Below are 14,339 nucleotides of genomic sequence, written 5' to 3' on the forward strand. Positions count from 1 at the left end.
ACCCATACAAAGTGACTGACATCAGTGACATTTGTATTCGTGTATTTATGCTTTTATCCAAAGTGACAGCTTACAGTACAATGGATTCAAGGTACCCTGGGAATCGAACCTACAACCTTTGTGCTGTTACCGCAATGCAATTGAATTATTACTTTTACTGGAATGCAGATAACCTCTTGACTCAAAACCACACTAACTGAATGTTAATTGTATTTTTTTTACCTTTTTGTGCAAGTTTGATCACATCAAAACCATTGTAAATGATTCCAAAAAAATCATTCATATATATTTATATAGCATGATATACAGCAGGGAAATTTAGTATTTGACACATCAACATTTTTATCAGTAAGGGGATTTCTAAGTGGGCTATTGACACAAAATTTCCACCAGATTTAGCCATCAAGCCAAATATTTAATTCATATAAAGAAATCAGATCATTTAAGTATACAAGTTGAGTCATAATAAATAAAGTGAGATGACACAGGGTATAAGTATCGAACACATGAAGAGAACAAGGTGCAAAATGGCATAGAAAGCCAGGAGATCACCTGAAATCTGTCAGTATTGAGAGAGAAACCCTGCCCCCTATCAGTACTAATTGATATCAACTGCTTTAGTCCTAATTGATGGCCTATAAAGGCTTCTCATTACCCAGAAGACACACAGGAAAGACTTCATGATGAGTAAAAGCAAAGAACTGTCTCAAAATCTTATCGTTGAAAAGCATTTTGATGGCACTGTGTGGGCCATTATCTGGAAATGGAAAGAGCATCACTTCACCATAAACCTTCACCATAAAAGACCAAAAATATACAATTTAAGTCAATTTGTGCTTAAAAAAGCAAAAATATCTCCCAGTGGTGTTTGAATTTTTTTTTTGAATTACATGTTTAAGAAAAAAATCCATTAGCAGATATTTTTGCTTGTTTTAAGCACAAATTGATTTAAATTGTATATTTTTGGTCTAAAAGCTAGATATTCTTAGGTCATTTTGCAGTGTGTCGTCATTTTTATCATACATTTTTATAAGATTAGGAAATGTCATCAAGTATAAACCTTATCCTACAATAATAAGTATGTTTTAGAGATATTTAAAGGGCCCAACAGACCATGAATGTTGATAATAGATCAGTTCACTGCTGGGTTGTGAAATTTATAAGACTTTTCTGACTTCTTTCCAGCATGTGTTCAGTTTGGATCGTACCACGGTGCAGAACGGGAGGGGGAAATGTCCTCATGACCCTAAACTACCCTTTGCAAGCACCTTCACAGGTACATTTGAATGGAGTTAAAAATACTGTATGACTTTGTGTGTTGAAGTTCATGAGTTTTCCCTTTTATGTTTTTCAAAGTCTGAGAGTGAGGTTGTAAAACTAGTTTGTGTGTTGGATTTTGTTAGTGTGTATTCTGGCTCTTGTGTGTGCAGGGTGGAGGTTTCGGCTTGTCAGTTATCATTGAGTTTATAGGCCGCTGCTCTTATGGGGGAAATTTAAGGTCCTCTTTGGGCCAGGTTGTGTGTGTTAGTGTACAGTGTGTAAGTGGGTGTTACCACCCTTTGGGCCATAGAAACATCTCCTAGTGTGTTAGTGAATAACAACACAGCACAATCTTGGATCTCATTTATATCCTTCTGCCAATACAATGTGTTTTGGGACAGATTTGTAACATTGCGTATTTGTAAAGTTGGACATACATTTACACACACAGATGTTGTCTAAGATATTTTATAGGGAGATGATAAAGTGAGTGTGTGTTTAAAACAAATCACATACAACATCTTTTTGTCTTTTTAAATAGTGGTACATCTTACATAAACCTATTGGTATGAAGGACCGTATGTGAGTGTATGGTAATATATCAAATGGTTGCCGACAGTACATCATATCTCAGCTGATAAATAGTCATCTGTGTGTAAATGTGTATGTTTTTAACTTGATAACATGATTTAATAGAGAATATTATGGTGGGTCCTCTCCAGCATGCTTTTCATTCTTCTGATTTACCAGTAACCTCACAATTTTGCTATATTATAATAATCAGAACTGCACATTTTGCCAAAGCATTTGCAGCTGGGCTGATTATAAATAGTGCAAATAAAAAGGAAGTGATTAAACAAAAAAAATAGTAAATTAAAAGTCTCTCTCTTTCTCTCAGGTGGAGAACTGTACACAGGTCTGACAGCTGACTTTCTGGGTAGAGACTCAGTGATTTTGAGGAGTTTAGGGTCTCGCTCAACCATGAAAACAGAGACAGATCAGCGAATCCTGCACGGTACTCCACACATTCATATGACATACAACAATAAAAACAAACCATTAAATCAGTCATGAAATTGAATCTTGAAAATCTATATTGATAATACAATCATTGTAATAATCTGTATGTGTGTATCTGTGCAGAGCCCAGGTTTGTTGCGGCTCACCTCATTCCTGACAGCGCAGACAGAGATGATGATAAAATTTATTTCTTCTTCACTGAGAGAGCTGCAGAGACGGCAGAGAGAGACGATGAAGGAGCCATACACACGCGCATTGGACGAGTGTGTGCGGTGAGATAATAGCAAATACACACCCACTTTCTACATTTCCTGCAACGTTATCGGCTTTCCCACAACTCCAGCACAGATGCAGACACAATCAGGCCAGGATACTGTAATGATCCTGGTTTTTCAAATCTATACACACAGCTGCTGGATGGTTTACATACTTCATACACTCATCATTTACCCTAGTATACATGCGCGCACACACACACACATGATAATCACCCTTTCTGCTGTGTAAGTGTGTATAATGTGGGAATGTGATAGAGAGTCTCTTTGAACACTGACCTCTGAATGACAGAGAAATGTTACTGTATGCCTTACACTAGACACCCAGTGTGTGTATGAGAGAGAGAGAGAGAGAGAGAGAGAGAGAGAGAGAGAGAGATAGGTTACAGTAGGCCCAGCTGTTAGGCTTCCTGGCATCTGTGACAGTATTTCCCTTACAGTGCTTTAATCTCCAGTGATGCTGTGGGATATTACACGCTATCTAGGCTTTCGTTGTTCCCACGGGAACAATTAGAGATGACAGTTTATGTATAAATAGAAATTTGCCAGGTGTTCAGTGAGTCATTGTGTACAGTTTTCTTCTTTACCTGTCTCTTCTCTTTCTCACATCTACTGTATATATTTGAGAAAGAGATCTGTTCGACTTCAAAATCTTCCAAATCTTTACATCTGAAAGTCTATACTGAAATTGCAACAAATTAATTTTCTTCATTAGAAAACTTTTAAACTATTTCAAAATGAATGTCTTTTAACAAATAGTAAAAAAATCAGTAAGAACCCATCATCATACACTACAAATAAATGTAGGCCTACAGGAAGTTGTCACTTGGGCGGTACTTTTTCAAAAGGTACACTTTTGTACCTAGGAGATGCATAACCTGGCTCCGCCCTCCTACGTTCTTCTGCTTAATTTTCATTTGTATAGAGTTTCGTTTTCTCCGGCAAAAATCTGCAGGTCCAATCAGCGAACAGAGGGGGGTGCCTAAGAACGATGACGTTGAGGTCGCGCGCCAGACTGAGTTTTCGTTCAGTAATGGCTGCGGGAAAAGATGTGAGCAATGATGTAAGGTCCGTTGTGGCAACGCTGCCGAATATCCAACATTTACAGCTGGAGCAAGAACAAGCTTTGCTAAGTTTTTTTGGTGGCCATGATGTTATGGCCCTCCTCCCCACGGGGTTCGGGGAAATTTTGATTTTCCAGCTCGCTCTGTTAGTGGTGAAGGAGATGGCTAAAGCTAGCGATGCTAAGCCTATGCGCATGACATACGTCACGACCAAACGTTAGCGATTGGTTATGGCAGATTCAGAGTGACTCTGGGCAGATCCAATAGTTTTAAACTTCAACAGAGGACCCTCCTTAACAGAAGTAACGCTTTGCAATGAAGCGTGGCCAGACTGTCTGTACAAATTAAATGAATGTTCGAGAGTGTGGTTGGACCAGGCTAGGAGATGCAATATAACGTGTTCATGTTTCACGTGTAAAAAAATGCTTTGTTTTTCACACAATTGACTTATCTGTATAGCGCTGTTTTCACCGTCCTCAAAACAGGCTGATGTCTTCCTTGTTCTATGGAGTCTGTCCTTCAGAAATACAAATTGAGTTCTGATTGTGTAGTTTGTTTAGTGTGTTGTGATTCGATAGCAGCTTAGCAGGTGACTGGCGTATTCCTGTGGGCGGAGTTTAATCAAAAAACTGTTTTACTGATGTCATTAAAGCAGGAAGTAGAGGGCTGTACTCCAAACCGGACATTAGCTGTAGGCTTAGAAAGGCGAATTCTGTTAAAGAAAATATATCGCCTAGCAGTGAACTTTGAGCTTTATCATTTTACAGGTATTATTTATGCTATTATGGCAACATTACACACTATCTAGGGTTTAAAAAATGGGATCAGGAAGAACGTGACCTTTAAAAAATGGGATCAGAAAGAAAGTGACCTTTAAAAGATATCGTCCCAATGACAACTTTTGTACCATTTCTCTGAGAGTGAAGATGGTTATTCTTTCAGTTTTGTTTAAAAATCTTCAACTGAAGCAACCCAATAAAATGTCACGAGTACAATTTTGCAAATTTTAGGCTTGGATGACTGCACTGCAAACAATAAAAATATCAGTTTTGTTTAATTTAGGATGCTTTTAGTCATAATTCCTATAGTTACATTTGTGCTATTTCATATTTTTATTTGTTTGCTTTTATTCTTAAATGTCTAAGAAATAAAAACAAAATCAAAAAGTGTTTCTAAACTTTTGATCGGTAGTGTACATGCCTCTCAGCACTTTAAAATATGTTGGATAAACCCATTTTTTATTTTTAAGAAAAAAAACATTTTACTAAATTCTTACCTCAACTTAGACCAATTAATAAATACCTATCTTTTTTCAATGCATGCACTTTTAATCTTTGTACAACACGTCGTGAATGTGTTAGCATTTAGCCTAGCCCCATTCATTCCTATGGCTCCAAACAGGGATGAATTTAGAAGCCACCAAACACTTCCAAGTTTTCCATATTTAAAGACTGTTACATGAGTAGTTACACGAGTAAGTATGGTTGCACAAAATAAAATTTTGTTTGGAGCCATAGGAATGAATGGGGCTAGGCTAAATGCTAACACATTCAAGTAGCACTGTACAAGGATTAAAAGTGCACGCATTGAAAAAAGATGGGTATGTATTAATTAATTTAAGTTGAGGTAAGAACATAGTAAAACGTTGAAAAAACGCACGCTGTAGAACAGTTCATTTATGGCTACTGTAGAAACATGATGGGGTCTTCAATGTAAGGAGTCCCTTGGTATATGTAGATAAAAGCGTCTCATTCTAAGGTAATAAAAACAATATAGTACATTATGTAAGGTTTTTATACACCACTGATAATATAGTTAAGTGTATTATATTGCTTTTTTCAATATAATACACAGTGCACCTTTTAAAAGCCTACAACATAAATTGGAAAAGTTCATGGAAAGTCTCTACCCAGAGTTCATTGTGTGTGGTCTGGGTGTAAACGACACTAGAATATTCAAAAAGAAGATTCGACACACATAAGTGCTTCATCATTTACTCTTTATGTGCTTTCAGAATGATGTGGGTGGCCAGAGGGCTCTGGTGAACAAGTGGAGCACATTTATTAAAGCCCGGCTGGTGTGTTCTGTTCCCGGACCTCACGGCATCCAAACACACTTTCACCAGCTTGGTAATAGAAAAAAAACCACACACACCCTTAAACTACATACCATAAGCCAATGACATCACTTTGATATCTGTGTTTGTGTATTTACAGAGGATGTGTTCCTGTTAAGGACTAAAGATGAAACTAATCCAGAGATATATGCAATATTCAGCACCATCAGGTCTGTCTACTGTCCACATTTTTAAGTGCATAAACCTCACATTCATACGTATAAGGGAGTTTAACAGCGGATGCTCTCTCTCCAGTAATGTGTTTCAGGGCTATGCTGTGTGTGTGTATAGTATGGCTGACATCCGTGAAGCCTTTAATGGGCCATTTGCTCATAAAGAGGGACCGGATTATCAGTGGGGACCTTATGAAGGACGAGTCCCTTATCCACGACCAGGAGTGGTGAGAATATACCCACACGTTAATAATTATTTTGCAGAGGATACACACAAGGATTATCATACTTATATATATTTTTATCTCTTTTTATCTCTCAGTGCCCCAGTAAGATCACAGCCCAGCCTGGCCGTGCCTTCCGCAGCACGCTGGAGTTTCCGGACGCAGTACTCCAGTTCGCACGGACGCACCCGCTAATGTGGCGTCCAGTTTACCCCTCACAGCGACAGCCACTTCTGCTCCGCACGGGTGCGCCATACAAACTCACACAAATTACTGTAGACCGCACGCAAGCTGAGGATGGATACTATGATGTCATGTTCATTGGCACTGGTGAGTTTGGGAGTGTGTTTTGAAACATCACTTAACACTTGAGTGTATTTGTAACCCTTAGTGACTGTTTAAATAACTGTGACCTTTGACTTCATTAGATGTTGGCACGGTGCTAAAGGTTATCGTATTGGGAAATGGTAACTTGCTCAACGCTGAAGAAATTACACTAGAGGAACTGCAAGTGTTCAAGGTTTGTGAGTATTTGCTTAGGTTGTGTTAATTATGAGGAATCAACAAACATATAGTGAATGTATGAATGCTTTTGTATATTTTTTTATATCTTATTTTAACTTTGCAGGTTCCCACTCCCATAATCTCTATGGATATATCTGTGAAGAGGGTGAGTTTATACTCAAGCAATCTCATACAAAATTTGTATGTACTATCCCTTTAATTGATTTGTTTATGGACAAAATGAAAAAAATTAATTTAAAACTGTTATTTCCATCTCCATTCCCAGCAAACTCTCTTCGTGGGCTCAGATACAGGTGTGATTCAGGTGCCTCTGCACCGCTGCAGTATGTATGGTAAAGCTTGTGCCGAGTGCTGTCTGGCTCGAGATCCCTACTGCGCTTGGGACGGACACTCATGCACACCCTACCTGCCAAACACGAAACGCCGATACCGCAGACAGGACATTAAACACGCAAACCCTGCAGTGCAATGCATGGACCAAAACCTCAGCGGTAAGAGATGTGCACGAATATCAAATTACTGTTACTCGTTCCTTGATTTTAAAGTGATACAGAAGAGCAATTTTATCTGAAGTTAAAGATAAAAGTTTGATCTGAAGTTAAATAGTTAAAATATCAGTTTACTACAGAGCTCATTAATAATAAAAGTTTAAAGGGCAGCATGTCATTTGAGCCAATCGACTGAGACTAAAATATGTCAAAGCCCTTTATCTGTGTTCACTATCTGAAAGAACGAGAGATGAACAGATTGATCACTGTCCATCTCTCAGACAGAATGAGACTACAGATATGTAACTGGAAAGTGCTTCAGTGTTTGAATAATGTACCTGAATACCTAAGTAAATGTAAACAGCTGGGCCAATAAAGTGATCTTGGAGTTTACTGTGCAGATGTATTTTCTCTTTATATCATCCTCATGTTCCGATACAGAATCATAAAAATGATGAATTATTAAAGCGCTGATGAAAATGAAATTGCCTTTCTGTGTGGAGTTTGCATGTTCTCCTTGTGTCAGCGTGGGTTTACTCCGGGTACTCCGGTTTCCTCCCACAGGCCAAAAACGTGCAAGTTAGGCAAATTGAAGATGCCAAATTGTCGCTCCCCCAACATGTGCATGGATCAACTTGTCTGAATAAAACTTGTGTATGGATTAACTGCTTCTCACCATAAATATAGCTGTAGATGCTAGAATGGCGTAAAGAAATAAAGAAAGAAGAAAGAAGAAGAAATTTATCTTATTTTAATTAATTAAATTTTATTATAAATTATAAAATCCTGTAGCTTATTTAGTTAACAATGCCAATATCATGTGTTTGATTTCTTAGGAAAATTTACATTTTAAAATCCAGTTCACTTTAATTTAAAAATCTGACAAATGATAGTCGAATATTATATTTTGTTTTTTATAAAGGTTTGTTTGGGAACAATAAGGTCTGACAACTTACATTGAAGGTTTCTATTGTACAACTGAGAACTGTGGAAAGTTTTGGGGACCAATGAGACCCTAAGAACAGTAGTGACATTTTAAAGCAAGGTTTACACTGCAAAAAAATTGACTTGTTTTGTTTTGAAATTGTCTTGTTTTCAGTACAAATATCAAAAAAATTCTTAAACTCATTTGCATTTTCTTGATAAGCAAAATTACCTAAGAAAATAAGTCTAGTTTTTAAGACCAAAAATATCAAATTTAAGTGAATTGTGCATAAAAAAGCAAAAATATTTGCCAATGGGGTAAGCAAAAAAATCTTGAAAATGTTTCTTAAACACTAAATTCTAGAAAGATTTTTTGCTTGTTTAATGCACAAAATCACTTAAATTTAATATTTTTGGTCTGAAAACGAAACTTATTTTCTTGGGTCGTTTTGCTTATCAAGAAAAAACATCTTAAAGGAACAGTATGTAGGATTGTGGCCAAAACTGGTATTGCAATAACAATACTTGTGGCTAAAACTGGTACTGCAATCACCCAACTGGTGGCCAATACACAAAATGACAACATAAACATCAGTTGAGGGCTGCAACTCCACTTTTTAAATGACAATATCCTGGCCAGACCACTGTTGTCAGTGATATAAGTATTTGAAATGAAAATTATTTCTTAATGTCTAGTGAAATATCAGGGCCATTTTATGATTAATTGATATAAATTTCTTACATACTGTTCCTTTAAATGAAGAATTTTTAGATATTTTTACTGAAAACAAGTCAAAAATAATAAGATTTTTTTTCTTGAAAATCATTTGTTTTTTTTAAACTACACTTATTTTATTAGTTAATTTTGCTCATCAAGAAAGTACATCTTGATTTAAGAATTTTTAGATTTTTATACTTAAAACAAGACAAAAATACAAAAAAAGAAAGTCATTTTTTGCAGTGTATATTCATCCCTCTTTCTTTCCTTTGAACATGGCGGCTCGTGACTGCTCATCCGAGGGGCGCTAATTCAAAATATGCGTTCGGAGTGTCGTGTGTTGCTTGCGTTTTCAAAAATGTGTTTGTTGTGTCATGTGAACCATGTGCATCACGTGTTTTGTCAAAATAAGTGCCTGCTGCACACACGTCAAAACCATTTATGACAAAAGAGACACTCACGTTCACAAAATACACTCCCTAAACAGTAAACTCTGATTACACATGAGGTTATGTGAGTATCTTGCGAGCATCTCTTTTATCATAAACCCTACACATCTGCAGCAGGCACTTACAGTATTTTGACAAAACACGTGATGCACACAGGTTCACTCGACGCGCAGAACACATAAAAAAAAAAAAAAAGGAACCACACACAACGTGCTAAATACATGTTGTAACGAACTTTGCATCGAGCGCCCTCGAAAAAATAAGTCACCGGCCGCCACTGCAGTGTAGTTGTTTAAAGTGTCTGTATTAACAGTTGTGTGTAATCTGTAGTGGATGATCTGGATATGACTGAAGAACAGGTTGTTTATGGCACTGAAAACAACAGCACATTTTTGGAGTGTGTCCCCCGATCACCACAGGCCACCGTCACCTGGCACATTCAGAGAGATGACTACTTAGAGGAGGTGAGAGACAACACATATGGCAGATCAGTAGCAAATAAAATTATTATTAAATAAAGTGATTAGATAAATATCAAACTAAGGCTAAAGAGCATAAGCACACTTTAACCAAACCATTACACAAAGTTAAATAGGAGTATACACACAATGTCTTTGTTTTCTCTCTCTCTCTGTTCAGGTGGTAATAGATGAACGAATTACCAAGACAGATGATGGTTTGTTGTTTCGCCGTGTGCTCCGTCACGACGAAGGCATCTATGTGTGCCGATCTCGGGAACATGCATTTACACAAACCCTCGCTCGCTTCTGGTTGGATGTTTTACACGCCGACACTCTGTCGAACCTCCTATCACATGACAGCAAATATAAAGTGTGGTCACCGTGCCCTGGCCACATGTCTTCTAATCGTACCCCAGCAAGAGCGTGGTTTAAGGACGTCTTGCAGCTGATTGGTCCTTCGAACCTACCGCAGGTGGAGCAGTACTGCGAGCGTGTTTGGTGTAATGAAAAGCTGAGAAGGAAACACAAGAGCATGATGGACAAATATCGGCAAGCGCACGACTCTGCGAAGAAAGCACGGGTCCAAAAGAGCGCCGGGGAGCGAATCCGATCTCCACGGGATCTCCGCACGGCAGAGTAAAATAAAGACTTATAAGTATGGACTTTTAATGGAAAAGTGGACTTTTACATAGCAGCACACAGCCATTAACTTTGCCTGACTGACACAAACACATTTTTTTTGTTCATGGTGATTTTATTTATGAATATTATAGGTGTAGCGTGTCCCACTGTTGTTTCGGTTGATGAGGGAGTTCTGCATTGTCCTCTGACTGATGCTGTGACCATGGCAGCAACACCCCATCATCTCACAGCAGACCGTGGCTAAAGTTATTAATGTCTCACTTAAGCATTTAGCAGCTGCAAAACTTTTTCTGGAACAAATGAGGGTATGCAGGAAGTGCGAAATTGGCTTTAGCAGTAGATTGGAGAGCTGCCATTGCAATAACAGTTGCCAAAAAACACACATTCATTCAGAACGTATCTGGCTATGATACAACTGGGCAACATTTTTCTTAATGTTGAACTGAGTGACAGTGCATAGCAAAGCTTGGTTTGCCAGTCCGTTAAGCTGTAAGGAAATTATATTTTTAAGAAATTAAGACTTTTCTGGTAATTTAATCATAGACTGACGACCGTTGGGACTTCAACAGAACTGAAAAGCTTTTTAGGGGAAATCCTGATTGTGTTCAACTTTGTACAGGCTTAATTTTTTGCAGGTTATATATAAAGCTTTTTAACGTGCAAACTTATAGGTTTGAACAGAACTGACCAGGATTTGTGAATCAGTCATTGATAACATGCATTCTAATCAGACGTGGTGCACTAAAGCTTCAAGCAATAAAAGAGATCTTTTAAGAGAAGTTTCCTATACAGGGTTTAGATTAAGCCAGGATTAGGCCTTAGATATATATAAATATTACATAGAAATATCTTTAAAAAACATTTTTGTACATCTTGACAAAACAATGACAGTGATACACTCTTAGGAAGGTTGTGTTCATTTTTTACACATCTTTGTGCATTAAGCTTTTAACACATTATGTGTCATTTTGTGTTGATTTTGTGTTTTAATAAAACACAAGTTGTTAAAAGTAAAAACTTTTAAGTGTTAAAAGTAACACAAAATGTGTTGTTTCAATAATAACATAAAGGTGGGTGGATTTTGGGACAACACATTTAGTGTGTTGTCCCAGAATCAACACTAATGTGTTGATTTTAACACATTCGTTCTAAGAGTGTATATGAAGAGTTTCGTTGCAAAACAAGATAAATCCGTTTTTAAAATTTTTGTCAAAACATTTTTATTATTATGTTATCATTTTGTTTTATGGTGCTACTTAGCTGTATTTTTTAAGTTATGAAGGTTTAAATCAAAACAAACCAACTGCAGTTGAATTGATATTAATTGGAATGCACAACCAAAAAACAAGATTTCTGAAAAATTAAAGTTATCTCGTTTTGCAACGAAAATACTTTTACAATACTGTTAATCCTGGCCTCAGACTATTCAGAAATACCAGTTTGTTGGCAAAAAGTCCCTCTAAGTGCACAGAAACAATGGTGCATGCATTTTTTTACTTGGTTAAAGGGCGTTTACCAAATATTAGGACATTGACTGAATTTATGAGACTTGTATGTTTATTCAGAATGCACAGGGAAGAGTGACTAGAGAGAGAGATAGCGTGGGATTGGGAAACGACCGTGGATCACGTTTAAACTTGGGTCCTGGGTGGGTTCATAGACCTGAATACAACCCGAATGTGGCAGACACATCATCCCAGCTCCCTCTATGTGTGGTTCTGTTTCTTCCTTTTTATCTTTTTCTGTCTTTCATCATTTGCAAAGTTTCTACACTTTTAAAAACACTGGGTCAAAAAAACTAGGTGCAATTATAAGCTAGACTGGGTTGTTTTAACCCGTTGTTGGGCCAAATATAAACATTTTCTGGGTTAATTTTAAACCAATATCTTGGTTTGTCCCTTTTGGCCTAATGCTGGATTGAAAAAGTGTGTGAAATTTTTAAAGTGTAGTTGCGTCTGTAGAGGTTTTTGCCAATAAAAGCATGCATGCACTTAGAGGGTTTTGCAGCGAAAGACAGTACATTTTGTGAAAATAAGGACTAGTAACCTTTTCATTGGTATTAAAGTGAAATTACTGAACCTAAACATTAGAGCTTGATAAAAATGTCTCTTTTACAGGATGAACACTTCATATATAAATAATATTAGTCTGGGACTAGTCTTAAGGCCTGTTTGGGAAACCACCCCAGTGTTTATTTGTGCAGTGTTATGCTGGAAAACCCTGCTAATAGTAAAGTCTAACTGGTCTCAGATCCTTCTCCAAACAGTAATATGATTGGCTCAGACTGCTGTGGCACAATGCTGTAATGTTTAGTGTCAACAGACAAAGTGCTTGTTGCTAAACTCGTATCAAGTATCTGGTTAGGACGCTGTGTTAAGCTGCCTACTTAGAGGCTTTTGTAGCACTAATGTGAAAAAATAATCTTCCTCTTTCTTGCTATTTACTACTTTTTCCCACCCAGGTTATTTGCTCCCTTTTATTTAGACTCAAAACTCCTGCACCACTTGAACTGTGTTTATTTATTTATAGTCATGAAAGTCTGGAAGAAATGACTGCTTTCTCTAAAAACCTTTCTGTTTGTAAAAGAAACACGATCATTTATTATCAACACGTCTGTGCCCTGACTGGAATGACTGCAGAAAAGTTGCACTGAAAATGTGTTATTTGTGTACAGCAGAACCGCTCTTTATTTACTTTGAACTGTTATTGGTGAAGCTTTAAAAATATATATATTTTTTGACTGTGTAGAGGCATTCGTTCAAACAGTTGTGTCAAGTCGTGCTGTACTTTTTAACATAAACACTATCATTATTCACTGTTTGAAACATAATGGTTGTTCTGGTCTTTCTCTGTAGTATATTTATGTGTTATTTAAGTGATTCTTGCATGCAGAAACTCCAACCTGAGTTTGGTTTTAGTGATACATAAATAAAAACATTTCACTGAAGGTTTCACGAGTTTCTGCTTCACAAAGAGTTCACGAGAGAGAATGAGTCTGCCCAAAACAGCAAACCACGGGTGGGTGTGACCATTTAATGTTACAGATGTTTCTTTTAACCAAATCCCTGTGTGTTTAACTGTGTGCTGGTTTATCATTTTAGACTTTAGAGCTCTTTTTCTCCAGAGTTTCATATAAAATATTACACTTCAAGGTAAAGTCGTATACGCCATTAGGAAATCTGACATTGAGTTGTATGCGCTGGTGTTATAATATATATATAGCTCTGGAGAACAGACCACAGTAAAACAGCTGTAAAAATCAGTAAAGCCATTCATAAACCAGACATGACCAGAACAAAAATGCCAGCAAAAAGGCTGTGTTTCAATGCGCTATAGTTAGCAGGTTGATGTGGTTGTGTCATAACCTGAATTAAGCCGTGTTTGGATGCATGGGAATCATTTCACTTTGGCAGTACCATAAAGTAAAAGCAAAAACGAAATATTTTCATTCGGTTGAAACACAGCCAGTCTTTCATCATTATTCTTTTCAACTTTAGGAGAGAACTCGGAGTCATGCAAAGTTTTCTAATGTGGACGTACAGTAAATCCAACAAAAAGTAAGATACTGTTTCACAGACTCAGAGTATTAAAACCTTTCTTTTACGTGACATCGGTATTATTTAGCCATGATTAAGTGAAGCCTGAGGAAGTGTATGTACTACTGTAAACAGTGAGGCCTGGGACTGTTTACATTGACACAAACGCTAATGATTACCTTCCTGTTTAGAAACCCTGAAGGTCCAGTCAACTACTACCTTTTTTCTATACACACACACAACGCTTTACTTAGTTTTCCAGCTGTGCAAGAAAAAATAATGCTGAAAGTAGACGCAAGAGGCCAATGTTTAAATGGAAAAACAGAAGGGAAACATTACCTGTGAAACGTTACCTGTTCTCTCAGAGTCACATTGTCAAGGGACCTCATTACAGGCAACTCAGTATAGGTTTAAATCCTTACACATATTCTCAAACATGCTTTAGCATCCTCTTGGTCCTGTTT

At 37.2% G+C, this 14,339-nt stretch overlaps 1 protein-coding gene across 1 annotated transcript in view; it reads left to right on the forward strand.

Moving 5' to 3' along the window:
* The window catches only part of sema3bl (sema domain, immunoglobulin domain (Ig), short basic domain, secreted, (semaphorin) 3bl), a 28,771-nt gene extending 15,485 nt beyond the window's left edge, over positions 1–13,286 (forward strand). Inside the window, exons 5-16 of the mRNA XM_065247119.2 lie at positions 1,186–1,276; positions 2,159–2,275; positions 2,404–2,552; positions 5,634–5,748; positions 5,836–5,905; positions 5,991–6,135; positions 6,231–6,462; positions 6,561–6,652; positions 6,761–6,802; positions 6,923–7,148; positions 9,567–9,700; positions 9,876–13,286. Coding sequence (XP_065103191.1) covers positions 1,186–1,276; positions 2,159–2,275; positions 2,404–2,552; positions 5,634–5,748; positions 5,836–5,905; positions 5,991–6,135; positions 6,231–6,462; positions 6,561–6,652; positions 6,761–6,802; positions 6,923–7,148; positions 9,567–9,700; positions 9,876–10,337 — 1,875 coding nt within the window. The 3' untranslated portion in view covers positions 10,338–13,286. The remainder of the gene's footprint in view (positions 1–1,185; positions 1,277–2,158; positions 2,276–2,403; positions 2,553–5,633; positions 5,749–5,835; positions 5,906–5,990; positions 6,136–6,230; positions 6,463–6,560; positions 6,653–6,760; positions 6,803–6,922; positions 7,149–9,566; positions 9,701–9,875) is intronic.
* The last annotated feature ends 1,053 nt before the right edge of the window (positions 13,287–14,339 follow it).

Source organism: Paramisgurnus dabryanus, chromosome 11 (genome assembly GCF_030506205.2).
Source record: "Paramisgurnus dabryanus chromosome 11, PD_genome_1.1, whole genome shotgun sequence".
NCBI lineage: Eukaryota > Metazoa > Chordata > Actinopteri > Cypriniformes > Cobitidae > Paramisgurnus > Paramisgurnus dabryanus.